This window comes from Ipomoea triloba, chromosome 4 (assembly GCF_003576645.1).
Source record: "Ipomoea triloba cultivar NCNSP0323 chromosome 4, ASM357664v1".
NCBI lineage: Eukaryota > Viridiplantae > Streptophyta > Magnoliopsida > Solanales > Convolvulaceae > Ipomoea > Ipomoea triloba.
The window spans coordinates 10,871,027-10,886,546 of record NC_044919.1 but is presented as its reverse complement, the minus strand read 5'-3'; the positions used below and the strand labels follow the sequence as shown (position 1 = coordinate 10,886,546).

The 15,520-nt window shown below is 34.0% G+C and overlaps 1 protein-coding gene and 1 long non-coding RNA gene across 10 annotated transcripts; one reads left to right on the top strand and one right to left on the bottom strand.

Annotated features, from left to right (window-relative positions):
- Positions 1–3,724: 3,724 nt before the first annotated feature.
- On the bottom strand, positions 3,725–8,465 carry LOC116017263. Of its 3 annotated transcripts, none has more exons than XR_004097866.1 (3): positions 8,279–8,465; positions 7,535–7,646; positions 3,725–4,643 (listed from the first exon to the last, which is right to left on the bottom strand). It is a non-coding gene; the product is annotated as an uncharacterized LOC116017263 (long non-coding RNA). The 3 variants fall into 3 exon arrangements; XR_004097864.1 differs by lacking the exon at positions 3,725–4,643 and adding an exon at positions 4,782–5,106; XR_004097865.1 differs by lacking the exon at positions 3,725–4,643 and adding an exon at positions 5,961–6,649.
- An 814-nt stretch (positions 8,466–9,279) lies between these two features.
- LOC116016539 (putative pentatricopeptide repeat-containing protein At4g17915) lies at positions 9,280–14,381 on the top strand. Of its 7 annotated transcripts, none has more exons than XM_031256855.1 (4): positions 9,280–9,523; positions 10,204–10,313; positions 12,167–12,206; positions 12,808–14,381. In XM_031256855.1, the coding sequence occupies exon 4, from the start codon at positions 12,832–12,834 to the stop codon at positions 14,215–14,217; it is 1,386 nt and encodes a 461-aa protein (XP_031112715.1). In that variant the 5' UTR covers positions 9,280–9,523; positions 10,204–10,313; positions 12,167–12,206; positions 12,808–12,831; the 3' UTR covers positions 14,218–14,381. The 7 variants fall into 7 exon arrangements, with proteins under 7 accessions (XP_031112715.1, XP_031112714.1, XP_031112713.1 ...); XM_031256854.1 differs by having other exon boundaries at positions 10,185–10,313; XM_031256853.1 differs by having other exon boundaries at positions 9,280–9,528.
- Positions 14,382–15,520: the final 1,139 nt, after the last annotated feature.

Genomic DNA, 15,520 nt, shown 5'->3' with positions numbered 1-15,520 from the left:
TGATTTGCGTGGCCCTGTGCTGGTAAATAAGTGAGGCCCTATCAAAGCATAAATAAACTGCGAATTGAAGAAAAATGCAAAAAACCTAATTTTGGGCCAATATAATCACAAATACATATACTAACAATTAGGCCAGGACTGGACTAGGGGCCCCCAAATTTTTGGGGCCCTGTGCTGTTGCCCATCTTGCACGCCCTAAAATCCGGCCCTGCGGAGCAACCTCAATAGATGGAGATTTTAGTTGGTTTTTATGAAGGTGATTAGGAGAAAGAACATGAGAGAGGTAAAGGACGAAAAAAAATGTAATAGAACTAATGAGCCCAACATGTATGTGCATTCGCGAGTAACACGCAACTGATGAGAAAGACGCTGTTTTTTTTTTTGGGACAGTGGGTCCCACAAAAAATCAAGTCTTCTAAGGAGGAACTCAACATTCTCTCTTCAAGCTTCTCTCTTCCACATGGATATAAAAGCTACAAAAATCATAGAAAATTCTGCTATTGGGGAATTAAATTACACACTTCTTTTATTTTCCTTTTAAAGAAAAAATTATAGTTTTAAGGCGGGTGTCTCTAATTAATATGAAGTTGCAATAGAACCCCAATTAGTCACTAAGGTGACGTATTTAGTCATTGGTGTGATGGGTGGATTATTTTGGATGAAGACCTAAACAACACTAATCTAGAAATGGTAAAATAATATATTTAGTGCATGATTTTCTTGGACTAAAACCTAAACAAGACGAAAATTACACTTGTCTTTTAATTTTCCTCTTTTTTTCTTTAATTCTTCTTTCTCTAATAAAATTCAGATATTAGACAAGAATAAAGTATATTAAAACTTCAATAATTGTTAGTGATATTATTAATCATTCAATTGTTATTTGGTTGCAATATATGATATGCTTATTATATTGAGAGAAATATTAATGTGTAGTACAGAATACATTTTATCGTGAATTTTTCTTTTTATTAGATTGTAAGAAACTGGGAGAATACACTAGTTATGTCACTTGTGTGTCATAACCTATGCATATATGTTGATCATGTAAAAATGTAGGACTACTGTCTCAATTAAAAATTTTGAACTTATTCATCTATTCCTTTAATTACAATATAAAATCTCATATATAACCTTCAAAACTCCCCTTTTCTTCTTCTCTATATATAGTTTTAGAATCTAATAATTAAAAATAATCATTAAAGTGAACCAGAATAATATATATTGTATAGTGTGAAGTTAATTAGACACTGTTAATTAAACTTTTGCACTTTAATTATATGAGGAAACATATGACAGTCTCTGCCAGCTGCTGTCACTCTCTTTATAACACAATTTGCAAATTAAATCAGTGCTGGCCTGCCTTGCAACCTTTACAAATCAAATCAATTAAGTTGAATTGATGAATGGTTGGCTGGAAAGGGAAGTGGGATATTATATATATTGCCTTCAAGCTGGACTCATAATAATCTCTTCACATTAGCTGGACAATACAGTTTCTTGTCCTTAATTCACTGCAAACTACAACAATAAATAATTCTCTTTAAAGCCAGTTTAAAGGGAATAGGATGAGGATTATTCAACCTAATCGAGTCCTATATAGGTAATTTTCTTTTTACTAATAATACTTAATTTAGTCTTCGGCTGTAGTAATTTTGTCCATATTAATCTTCGATTGTACTATAGTGGTTAATACTCAATTAAATTCTCGACTATAGCAGTTTTTGTTGATTTAGTCTTTGATTTTAACAATCGAGGACTCAATTAGGATTAAAACCATCAAACTTTATGATCTAATTAAGTATAAAAGTACATTTAATACTAATTTGAAAAAATAACTATAGTTAAAGACTAAATTGGATATTAACTTGTGTAAATGAATACATATAAAGTGAAAAGAGGGCACAAGATTTTTACTTGGAAGTATTATGGGGAAAATACAAGTGACTAGAGGGCTGATGTTTTTTAACTAGTAGGGCGAAAAGGAGGAGTAATTAACTTTCTTGATACATTTGTTTTCTTTATATTTTTATTTTTATTTTTATTTTTATTTTTTTATGTCAAGTTAATGTCGTATCATATTTAGAATATAATTTTGTGTCTACATCCTAAGTTTGTGGTGACTTGCTAACATGGACCTGTAGGCCCATAGGCCCATAGGACCAAAGTCTCTGCTTCCTGCCTTCCACCGTTTTTATCAATCGTTATACCCTGCACCACGGTGCACATAGCAATGTGCACCACATACGTAAAACGACGTCGTTTCGGTGTTAGTAGACGCGGACGCGAATGACTCAGGGAATTCATTATCTATAATACACATAATCATCATCTATAATACACAGAATGTTTGCCCAGAAATGCCAGAATACACAGAATATTGACACAAAATACACAGATGTTAGTGGACGCGAATGACTCCAGGGAATTCATTATCTATAATACACATAATCATTATATAGAATACACAGAACGTTTGCCTAGAATACACAAAATGTTTGCCCATAATACACAGAATATTGACGCAAAATACACAGAACTCATCCTCCTAAAATTCGAATGCACAAACACATCACAACTTGTGTTAATAACATGAATACACATAATATTTACACAAAATACACATGACAGAACTCATCCTCCTAAACATTCGAATGCACAAACACATCACAACATGTGTTACTAACATGAAATCACAACATGTGTTACTAACATGAATACACATAACAGTTGCCTATAATACACAGAAAGGTTGCCTAGAATACACAGAATGATTGCCTGGAATACACAGAATATTAACATAAATACAGAGACCGGCCGAAACGGGAAACGTGATTTCCAAAAAAAACGGACGATTAGTTTACAATGCTCAAAACGACGTCGTTTTGGTACGTGGTGCACATTGCTATGTGCACCGTGGTGCACAGTATAATTTGCCCGTGTTTATCGCAAATTTTACTGTGGACCACAGTACACAATGCATGATAGTTCAGACATCAAAATAGTGTCGTTTTGATTAATAAAAAGAAATGGCACCTGTTCCGCAAAAAGTAACTCTGTGTGTATAACATATTCAGTTTCGTTTTATATACACTGCAATTTCCTTTCAACACAACTATAGTTTCTTTTCGATATAACTACAGTTTCATTCGACATGCATTATACACTCAAATATGTGAAATTGTTATTAAGTTTCATTTTATATACACTATAGTTTCATTACAACACAACTACAGTATCATTTCGATATAACTACAGTTTCATTGGACAATATACACTCAAATATGTGAAACTATAGCATACTAAAAATGATATTGTAGTGTTTGTTAGATGAAACTAAAAGGTGCATATAATGAAACTGAGTAGGTGGTGTCATATATTGTTGGGTATAATTTCTATTGAAATCGTAATGTAGTTAAAATTTACGGTCCACAGTAAAATTTGCGACATGCAACAAATAGGGTTATAAAACATATATATTATTTCATAACATGCAAGAAAATATGATAATTTATCTAACTTCATTGTGAAAGTGATAGGGTGGCATGCCTCCAACATAATTGTTACCTTCATTGTAGGGTTGTCTCAAGAACTACAATACAAGGAGTTAAACATACTTGTCTACCACTTAATCTCATGTGCAACTTGCCAACTAGATGGTGTAGTAATGTAGTATGAACTGTAACAAGAGAGTAATGGGAGGATCGTGCTTAAAGAGCCTTTGTGCTATCATTATAGGCTATTAATTGTAATGAAAATCGTTATTTCAGTTACAAACTTAATGTTACAACTTAATAGCCACAATAACTTGCACCACAACTATATGCATGTCTTAATGAAAAATGTTGCACATGCAGTATGCATCCATTGTTATATGAAAGAGCACTCTATAGTGTTGCAAAAATATACTTTAAAATTCTTCTAAAAAGTACACTTTGTAGTGTTGGTAAGTGCATGTTTTAAGTTTATGTGATATCACACTTAACAACACTACATAATGCATTTAATTTGCAAAGTGTACTTTGTAGGGTTGGGTAATGAAATACTACCACTTTTTTTTTTTCTATATTCTCATGGGCAAAAACTTGTGTGATCGAGATCGTCCCACGAGTCTCAATCCGAAAGATGGGTCAGATTTTTGATTAATGAGGTTAAAGATCTGATACATTCATCAAAGATCTGACCCGTCTGACGGATTGAGACCCGTGAGATACTAATTAGTGATTGAAGCTTCAAAAAGTGTCTTGTAACGTTTCTTGAAGTCTACGATCGAAAAGTCCTCAAAAAGATCCAAAAAACGAGCTTAAATACTTCATTCATGCGTCATACATTGACCGTGACTTGTCCACAAAACATGGTTGTGTCATGGACCTGTATACTTCTGCATAGAAAAGGCGCCCATGCGACATACATGGGCGTGTCACCGTCGTGTCGCTAGCTTGACGCATCGAACTTCGGGTTTAATTTTAGACGTGTTGCGTTTCAAATTTGAGAAAACTTTTATCATAAAAAGTTATAGAACACTCACTTAATCTCTTAGCTTTCTGTAGCGGCTTGAATCACCTCAACTGGACATCGTATGAGAGAAATCTTTATATATAATAAAGCAAAACCCAAATGGCCACAAATTTTGGCGCCAATTCCTGCCAACCAAAGCTACGACGTTTTGGTATATAATAATTTAATAATTTAGATAATTTAGTCTGCGTTAATGGGTTCGACAATCAAATTAAATTTAGCAGCCTGTTGGAATCGTTCAACCAGTTCACGAAACGGTATTAATAAATGGTTGCTTTAAGTTTTTTAATCTCAATCGTTATTATCTCTTTGTTATCTGAAAGGATAACATTAAATAACAGATATATACACTACTTGCATTCTACCTATAAATAAAGATGATGCTTCAATCTCGGATAACAATTACAGATTTTAGAGATTGGTTAGAATACAAATACTATACATTCCTAAGATATGCACAATTTAGAAAACATGCCAGCAGTGTGATCCCTTTGAAGACCATCAGTGCTATGAAGCTGCATTGTGTGCGCACATACGAGTGATGTAATCAAATGCAGATAGTGAGTATTTCATGACCTTGAGGTATGCCTGACAATTTACTTCCAATATTAATTCCAAAACATGTTGTAAATAGATTTTTATAGATTTATAGATATATAAACAAATATTTATATGGCTTTTTTTAAATCGTTTTCACCATTTTCATTATGATTTTATCTTCATGTGTAATCTATTACTATATTTTTTATTTGGTATATTTTCTGAGGAGATTTATCTGCCCAGAACTGCTTGAAGTTCAAAATTGTAGTCCAAAGAGCAAGATCTCGATTTCTTAGAGGTATTGATCCTAACCTCAATGACTATTTAATATAAGGAGTTTATTACCGAAACAGTCCCTCGACTATTGTGAAATTACCATTTGGTCATCGACAATTTTTCGTGCTCAATTAAGTCTCTCAACTTTGAAATTTTTAACTGATTTGGTCCTCCGTTTATTTTGCAATTAAACATCCGTCAAATTGGGACCAAATTGGCAATTTTGCTATAGTCAAGGGGCCAAATTGGTAATTAATTTTTCACTGGAATGGTCCCTTAATAAACTCTAATATAAGTTTATTGTATACTCATAAATCCTTTTTAAGACTTCTTATTGCAGGAATTTGTTTCAGAAGGAGAGGTGAAAAGCCAGGTTGGTTGAAATATTTACTGCATATGTATAACTTATGCACTCCTTCTAATCTAATTATCATGTGTACTCAAAAATTCAACAAAATGCATTTAGATTTCTTTTTGTAATTTAATATTACATACTTTATAAAGAAGCTCATATGAATTGTTTTAATAGCCTGATTGTTGCCACCTTATTGAAATCCAAATCTTATCTTTGACAAAATATCCTGTTTTGAACTCAGTTAGTGTATATAAAATGCAGACAGATAGTATTCAAATGAGTCTCTAAATTCGAATTTAAATCAGATAATATGTACCAATTTGAACAAAAGTATCATGGTTTTAAAAATCAGTTTCTGACTTACTAATAAAAAAATGAGTAAATTGCCATTTTGGTCCAATGACTATTGTAGTACTGTTAATTACTATCCGCGACTTTCAAAAATGTTAATTACGTACCATGACTATGCTTTTTTTCTCAATTTTGGTCCAGCCGGCCAAATTGCCAGCCAAAAATGGCCGGAAAACATTAAACCCACGCTAATCCTTAATTGAGAGGGTAAAAAAGTCTTTTCCTATGTTTATTATTTGGCCTTTGACTGTATCCGAATTGACCGAACTCAATTTCCCCAAATCGATCTATTCAAACCTAAAACCTAATTAAGCAAGCAATGGTGTTGGATCGAAGCAGCGAACAAAATGCGGCGTTGCTGGTGAAGAAAATGGCGACGCTGGCGGCGGCAAGATCGAGCGCGAATGATCTTTTCAAGGCTTCAAAGTTTGCAGAAGCGGCGTCTATGAACACTCAAGGATTGGGACACGATCCATGCAATTCAGTTCTGCTGTATAACAGAGCGGCTTGCAGGTTCAAGCTGGGATTGTTCGAGAAGGCGCTTGAGGATTGCACCGCCGCGCTTAATCTCCGGCCGTCGTACCGAAAGGCAAGAACACGGCAAGCTGACTGTAATAAACATAGGAAAAGACTTTTTTACCCCTCTCAATTAAGGATTAACGTGGGTTTAATGTTTTCCGGCCGTTTTTGGCCGGCAATTTGGCCGGCTGGACCAAAATTGAGAAAAAAAGCATAGTCATGGTACGTAATTAACATTTTTGAAAGTCGCGGATAGCAATTAACAGTACTACAATAGTCATTGGACCAAAATGGCAATTTTCTCTAAAAAAATCTATTAACATAAAGTTTCACATTTTAGTCCTTCTAAATGCAGTTTAGTTTCACATTCTGAATTACATCGAATTACTTTTATGAATAATAGATTAATACACATGCAGTCATGTGAAATCCAATTTAAATATGAAAAATATATTAATACAGTCACCTTTTCCTAATATTATGTAAGAAAGGAAAGAGGAGAAAATGCTTTTTTGAGATAGGAATCATCTAATGAATTGAATGGTTTGACTTTTGAATATAAATGATAGAAAGAAAAGAGGGGATGAGGCATCCTTAGCCAAATGATAAAAAGAAATGAGGATATGGAAAAATCGGTTTGGAAATTTATTGAAGGATAACTTTCAAATTCAGAAATTAAAAAAAGGGCAATCCTTAGCCAAATCCTATTTTCCGAACACAAACAAGAAGTTCAGAAAAAAAAGAATAGGTGCAGAGACCCAATTTTATTAAGTTGATTTATACATGAAAAGTCCCATCATTTAGTAATGAATTCATTCACCTTATAGTCACATAACACTTGAATATCTTAATATGCATATAACTTGAAATTTAGAAAAATAAAATTATGAGTAAAATCTGACAGAAAGCTTAAAAACTAAATTAGTAGAAGATTAATGATAAAAAAAAAAAAAAAAAAAACAAAATTTGAGTTACCGTCATCAATGGTTAGAGAGTTAACCGGTTGCCTTCATCAATGCCTAGAGAGTTAACCGGTTGCCTTCATTTGTTGGAGAGCTCTTCTCTGATGAAAATCCAACGACATCAGCTGCTGCCAAATCAGTGTTAGAATAAACAAATTTTAACAATCTAACCTACCAAACATAGATAGGATCTCAGATGCACAACGGTGGTCCTAGGAATCAACCGATTAGTGAAAAACCTATCTAAGTTTGTTGAGAAAAAACAAACCAAAATTTGTAGGTAATTAGGTAGTAATCTCTTTTTCATCCTATCCCTACTTCAATAAGAGGGTACGGTTGTTAGGTGAAATATAAAAATTAGCTTTATTGCACAATTCTTCCTAGAAATTGAACCAAATTTGTAGCAAATCGGAGATTAAATCAACGAATCCAACAAATATACTAACAACTACTGATTAAGATACCACCTCGATATGAAATTCTTATTCTAAAATGTAATGCATGTGCTTTCGAATTAACAATTTAGGAAGATCTATACTTGAATCGGACTTAGGCAAATTGTTGAATCTACATTTGCATTATACAGTTAGGGTTTTGCAAATATTAAAAGCAGGTCATTTGTATGATAGAATATAAATTTCCTGAAAGATATAGCACGCAAGTTGCCTTTTATGCAAGATTCAACCTAGAAATTGAAGGGAACTGCTTACGATCTACACACATCTCAGATGGGTATTGAAAAAGAAGGGAAACTAACCCATACGACCATACGTTCTTGCGCTTCACTAGAATAATCGTTGAGCTGTGATATATGGACTATTCGAGCTAAAATGCTTCAAACTTGCGAAACAGAAAGCGCAGTGATGGGGAAGCTGTTGGAAATGGATGGATTCTTTGAACAGTGAATACGGAGATGGAAAAGGGGTAAGAGTATACCCCGCATACCCAGTTGTAGTTTTTAAAATTTAAAGTAGTAATAATATTATTATTAGTAATGATAATAATATTTTTAGTAAGAGTATTGTGGTCCAAATGTGTTAATAATATTATTCGTATTAATGTGTTAATAAAATATTACTCCGCATTATTTTATTAGTGTCAATTAGTGTATCATGTTCAAATGTTAAAAAAGGCAATTTTCTTTAATGTTGTCATATGCAATGACAATTAACAAGAGTCAAAGTCAAACACTTATACATATTTGGTTACTTTTAAGAAACCCGTATTTGTTTGAAACCCGTATTTGTTTATGGCCAATTGTAGCTTCCAGAGTGAGCAATCTTAATGGGTTGAAAATATTAATATGTAATGACATTAATAATGTTAGTACTTCAACTACTAACGTAGTGTACCATGAAGTGTTCAATAATGTATAACATTCTATTTTACAAGTCACAATAGTTATAATACATATCCGTGCATCGCACGGGACAATACTAGTATGATTAAAACATTAACAACACGGTGCATATTTTTATTTTTTTTAAAAAATTCTTATGTAATAATATATAAATATTGTATGTTTTGAGTTGTATACTTCTATTAAATTTACTCATTTTTTTTTAAAGACATATCAAGAAATATTTAAATTTTAAATATGATCACAAGGATACAATACTATTTCTATATATTTAGATAGGATTAATTTTAAACTTTTTATAGAAAGGTATTAATAAATAAAATATTAATGGTGAGAAATGATTAACTGGAAAAAGGAAAAAAGTTAGCAAGCTCTTCTAAAAATCTAAATCACAAAACATTTTAGCTCAAGACAGCCAACGCTAGTTCCAAGCTTTCATCCCATATCGCGCGACGCCGACTGGCGACTGGCTGCTAGGCGTGCGAGCGACGCCGACGGCGAGAGGCGAGAGCAGCTGAGGCGCTGAGCTGACTGCTGACCGGCGAGACGGCAGACGTGAGGAAGCCGACGGGCGACAGACCACGGAGGCACAGAGCACCGGCATTCCAGATTTCAATTTCCGATTGGGGATTCCGGATTCCAGTCAGGTTTCAATTTCCAATTGTCAATTACATATTTACATAAGGTTGAATTGTGTGATTATATTTGAAGGTTTTGATTTTGATGAATAGAGAAGTTAGATTGTGCACATGAATGTGCAGTTGTGTTCAGTGTTATTTTGGATCAGATTTCACTGTGATTCTTATGGAAATGAGATTTTTGTATTGAGTGAGTTTTGCACTTAACTATGCTTGGGAATAGTAAACCATAATCCACCTGTAGCATTTTCTTCGTTTCCCTGAAATCTTTGAAATTTTTTGTATTCATGGGATTAAATTTCATTTCTTTATCTGAGTGATGGAGTGATTAAATTTGTTTTAGATTTTTCTAATTGAATTCATTGAGGAATTGTGGTGACCTTTTTTATGGATAGTTTGTGCTACAAACAAATGCAATGACACCAAAATGTGCATCTCACCAAAATTGTTAGAACACTTCTGTTTTGTTGGTCTGCAATGTGTTAGAATGCTACTTCACCTGCCTGTCAAAGAATCCTAGAAGGACATCTCTTTTTAAATAAAAGATCTATAGTTTGCATTATGTTAGAATTTTCTTTATATTAAACAAAGTTTGAATTTGTTTTAGCATTTTTACATTTTTCTGCAATTTTCCTTCAATTCGCAATTTATTTATACTTTGATAGGGCCTCACTTATTTACCAGCACAGAGCCACTCAAATAAAAAAAACCGGCCCTGCCGCTGTTGCTCACACCCCGGTCTTCGCAGCCATCGGTATTTCAGATTTCGACAACAAGTCCAGCAACGACAACAAGTAATTCTTTTTAAAATCCTTATTTTATTTACTTAATTAGGTTTATTTGTTTAGGGTTTAATTAGATTTATTTGTTTTGGGTGAGATTGTGAGAATTCGGTGGGTGATTGGACGATCGAAATGAGCTCTAGTGTAAGTTGGGTTTTTTTTGCCGGCTAACTGTAGGTACTGGAGGCTTGTGAAAATCTTGCTGTTTCCCATTCTAATTAATAGAAATAATATAGTTAAAATGGCTTTTTTATTGTTTCTGAAAGTAAGCTAGTAAAAATTGCTTTATTCTTTAATTTGTATGTTGAATCATTGAATTACAAAATATGCATCCTCTCTTTCCATTTCATTTTCATGTCTTTCATATTTCTCTCTCTCTCTTTTTTTTTCTTTTCTATACAACAAGGAAACAGAAAAACTTACATAAAAACGTAGTAAGATCACACTAATACTGTCCACATTCAATAGCTGTGGTAATCCATTAGGAGGGACTTCAATCACATAGAGAGTAAACTATAAGTCCTCAAAATTAGTTGCCATTAATCACATAGAGGTTAAGTTCAAATCCAATTGTCATTTAGTCAGTACACTGCGCGAGGTTTGGCTCTTATTTGATGACTTTACAGTTGCATTAAAGTCTGATGTGGAGTTTGGCTCTAACTTAATCACTTTACAAATTACAATTGCATTGGAGTCTAGCTTACCAACTGATCCAAAGTGTTGAGTTAATCATATTTCTCGAAAAATAAAATCGATAAGGTTAATCAAAGCAAATAGTCACAATAGGTTTGGTTTGCACAATAAAATTAAGAGCACAGGGTTTAGGCTTAGGGTGGTTGGAGGTGATTATACGTAAGTGAATTTTGGTAAGACTATTTTATTTTTCAAAGTAAATTAAGACCATGCAATTTCAAAAGTACTTCTTAATGCTTTGGAACAACCTGGTTCTTTACTTAATTGTGCACACCTAAAAATTTTCACCTAAAATTTAAGCCGACCTTTGGTAAAATTCTTTTTTTAACAGATTTGTGGTCCAATTGCACAATTAAGTATCATTCAGCTAGTAAAACATGTGTGCATTCTGACTGATATATGTCAAAAGTTCAAATCATATCATTCTTCCGCAATAATTTTTACTATTTTTTGGCAGTAATATTACTGAATTATGATCGTAGTATAGCCTCATAGGTGTAGATTGGGATAATAGGTGTGAAGTTCTCTCTCTTTGTTCATTTTTCCATACTCCTTCTTTGTTTAGCCACTCACCCTTAGCCCCATTACAAGCCAAATAAAGACCTATTTGATCTTAACATGCATGTGCATGAATTAGGTAATATTAGGTTGTGATGCATTATACATGAATAGAATACATGTGTGCATTCTGACTGATATATTAGTAGTATAAATATTATCCTTCAATTTTTAAAATATGATATATATTATCCCTCTCCTAATAGGAAGAAGGAGAAACATTATTGTTGGCAGAAAGAGAACAAACTAAAAAAGAAAGATGAAGAGAAAATGTATTCGAATAGAAAAAATGCCGGATAATTACATTTACACCATTAATAATTCAGAAAAAGTACAATATATATTACGTTTTGAAAATTAAAAGACAGCATTTACACTACTAATAATTAAAAAATAACATTAATAATTGACATATTTGAGGTTTAAATTACAATTTTTCCTAATTTCTTCCTCTTTAAACTCGCCGGGCAACGAAAAAGGGCTAAATTTTGTTTTTCTTCCCTCAAAATTTTGGTATATCATAAAATAATTTCTTTTTTTTTAAGTTTTAATCCTATTTTTGCCGATCCCTTCCCGGAGAAAGTTTAACATTTTAATTCTTTTCTCGCCGGCAGCACCGGTCACCGTTGATTCCTGCTTGGAGAAGTTGCAAAGGTGAAACCTTTATCCCTTTCAGTAGCACAACTCTGTAGTTCTAATTCTAAATTTCCATTTTGATTCTGCAGCTTATGTTATAGTAATGGAATTTCATTGTTTTTAGCTTGCTTTGTCGAAAAATCACTTTCAAGCTGTAAATTTGCCATATCAAGAATGGGCATCTGCTACTCTGCTAAATTTGCCATACTACTCTGCTGGTTAAAGTATAAACAAGAGAGGATTTTGTGCTTGAGCTGTTCAAAAAGTGAAAGCTAAAATCTGGGTCTTTTAGTACCTAAATCAGCACAGATTGTTCATAGTTAACTGACTCAAACCAAGAAAACCAATAGGTCACCGGCTGAGAGCCAAAGTTGTAACTTTGGGGCTACTAAGTTTCCAACTTAGCTGGGGTTGTCCCAACATGCATTTACGTTTGAATCAGCAATTGCATGTCTTGATTCTTGATGCTGCGTTGCTTTCCCTGCATTCCAACTGTCTGGTGCGGGTTATGATGAGATTCCTAGGATTTATTTGGGTTTTTCTTAGTATAATTGTGTGTTTTATACATGTAGATTGGGAATGAAGAGTACATTTGATGTTTGCATTCAATGTGTTATAGGTTGGGTTCTTCTTGTTGGAATTGATGTGGAGAACTAAAGGTGGATTATCAACAAAGTTACTAAATATAAGTGTAGTGTGTTTCTGTAAAGCCAAGCAACTGGAGAAAGCAGAAGCAGTGATAATCGATGGTGTAAAGGTAGGAGTAGAAGCGGACGTGGTGACTTATAATACTCTGATTACAGCATATTGTCAATTTGTTGGGATTCACGAAGGTTATTCCGTTCTTCGTAGAATGAAAGAAGCTGGGGTTATACCGGATGTTGTCACGTATAATTCTTTGATAGCTGGTGCGACCAAGCACGGCTTGTTATCTCGGTGCCTTGATCTGTTCGAAGAGATGCTAGATTTGGGCATTTTTCCCAATGTTTGGAGCTACAACACTCTGATGCATTGCTTCTTCAAGTCTGGAAAACCAGACGAGGGCTACAGGGTTTTCCGGGACATTCTTTTACAAGGGATTCCCCCTTGTCCTACCACGTTTAATATCCTAATCAACGGTCTCTGCAAAAATGGGTATACGGAGAATGCTATGATGCTATTTAGGTACTTAAAGCGTCATGCTTTTGCTCCTCAGTTGGTAACATACAATATTCTCATCCACGGGCTTTGCAAGTCGGGGCGGCCAGCACCTGCAAGAAGGCTTCTGAAAGAGCTCGTGGAAAAAGGTCATATCCCGGACACTGTAACGTATACTACAGTGATGAAATGCTGCTTTAGTTTAAGACGTTTCGAAGAAGGGCTTCAAGTCCTGGCGGATATGAGAAGCAAAGGGTATATATTTGATTCTCACGCGTACTGTACAGTCATTAGTTGTTTACTTAAGGCAGGTAGGACGAAGGACGCTCATCAGTGTCTGGAGAATATGATCATGAATGGCGTTAACCTTGACATAGTGGCGTACAACACCCTTATTAATCTATACTGCAAGAACAGGAAGCTAGAATACGCCTACTTTTTGGTGGAAGATGCCGAGAAAAGAGGGTTGGTTCACGACGTATACACACATACTATCTTAATCGATGGCCTATGCAAGACCGGAGATATAAAAGGGGCGGAACACCACTTGGAGTGCATGAACAAGATGGGTTTTGTACCGAATTTGGTTGCTTTCAACTGCTTTATCAATGGGTTGTGTAAAGCTGGCCAAATCGACCATGCATTGCACGTGTTTAAATGGATGGATGAGAAGGATTGTTTTACCTATTCATCAATGGTGCACGGTCTTTGTAGGACCGGGAGATTTCGCGAAGCATCTAAGCTATTGCTTTCGTGTATTAGAGGTGGTATGAAAATTCTGAAGTCGGATAAAGAAGCAGTCATCAATGGTCTTCGTCGTTCTGGCTTCTTGAATGAAGCCCGAAAACTGCAGTCAAGAATCCGTGTAGCAAAGCTATTGCATTACCATTGAGTTGATAGTGTCTACTACTTGACATTTCATGTAAAGCATAGGCAAAAATATGATTTTTTTTTGGCATCATAATTTCGATTAATTCGCGGGAAAAATATTATTGCAACTTTGCAAGCCAATAAAGGCACAACAAAGCAAGCACATGTTATGTTGGTGAGTAGGAAACAATTGAAATTTAACATCTGTCATGTCGAAAGTTGAAATATAACACCCTAAGCCTAAACCCTGTGCTCTTAATTTACTTTGAAATTGTGCAAATACTATCAAAGATCTACATACACACCAGTATGTAGATCTTTGATACTTAATTGTGCAATTTGACCATTTTTACAATGCGCTTAGATCAATTTTTTTTGCAACATGTCCCTTCTTTCAAGACAAAGTTTACATTACATTTCATGGGTAACAAAGTGAATCCGTAAACAATTAGTTTTACAGATATGTAGAAATATATATAGAAAATTCAATAGTAGCGGAAACCCGGTCCATTTGCGTCTTAGATGTGGAATATACTGACCGCCGCGACGAGGACGGAAATGACAACGTTAACAGTAACAATGGGGTTGAGAAAAAGACGGAAGAGGGCAGTGTTGAGAAGGGTGATGAGGATATTGAGGAAGGAAGAGAAGGGGTAGAAATGGAAATGGGGAATAAGGATGTGAAACCGGCCGGGTTTATGCTTTTTGGGGTGCAAATTATTTAAGCTGAAGCTGGGTTATAACTAATTGGTATTTAGAGACTATAATTATTATTATTATTATAATGTCCTAATTGTCTAATTAATTTATACACCTTTTATTACAGTGTCATGTAACTCTCTGCCTTGTTCTAAACAAAAGTTGTGCTTTTAGTTTTTCTTTTTAACATTTGAGGCTAAATACATTGACTCATATAATAGAGTCATAGCACATTTAATTCACACACTTATTCGTTTCTCTATGCATATGTGACCTGCCTTTAAGTGCGGACGTCCTATTTACGCTTCTTTTTTAATTTGTAACGTGTTTATTATTTTTTGTTCTCACGATTAATTTAATCATTTTGTTTTCAAAAAAAAAAATTTAATCATTTTTAATCTCTTGACATTTTTAAATCAACAAAGGTCTGTTTAAAAATTTAGAAAATGATTTTTGAAAAATGGCTTATTATTTTATGTTTTGGTCATATTCATGAAAATAAACATAATAATAATAATAATAATAATAATAATAATAATAATAAGTGGTATGCTGCTAGTGGTTGCTAGTGGTGGTGTATCAGTATGGTGGTGGTTGGGAGTAATAATAATCGAGACACTAAGTTG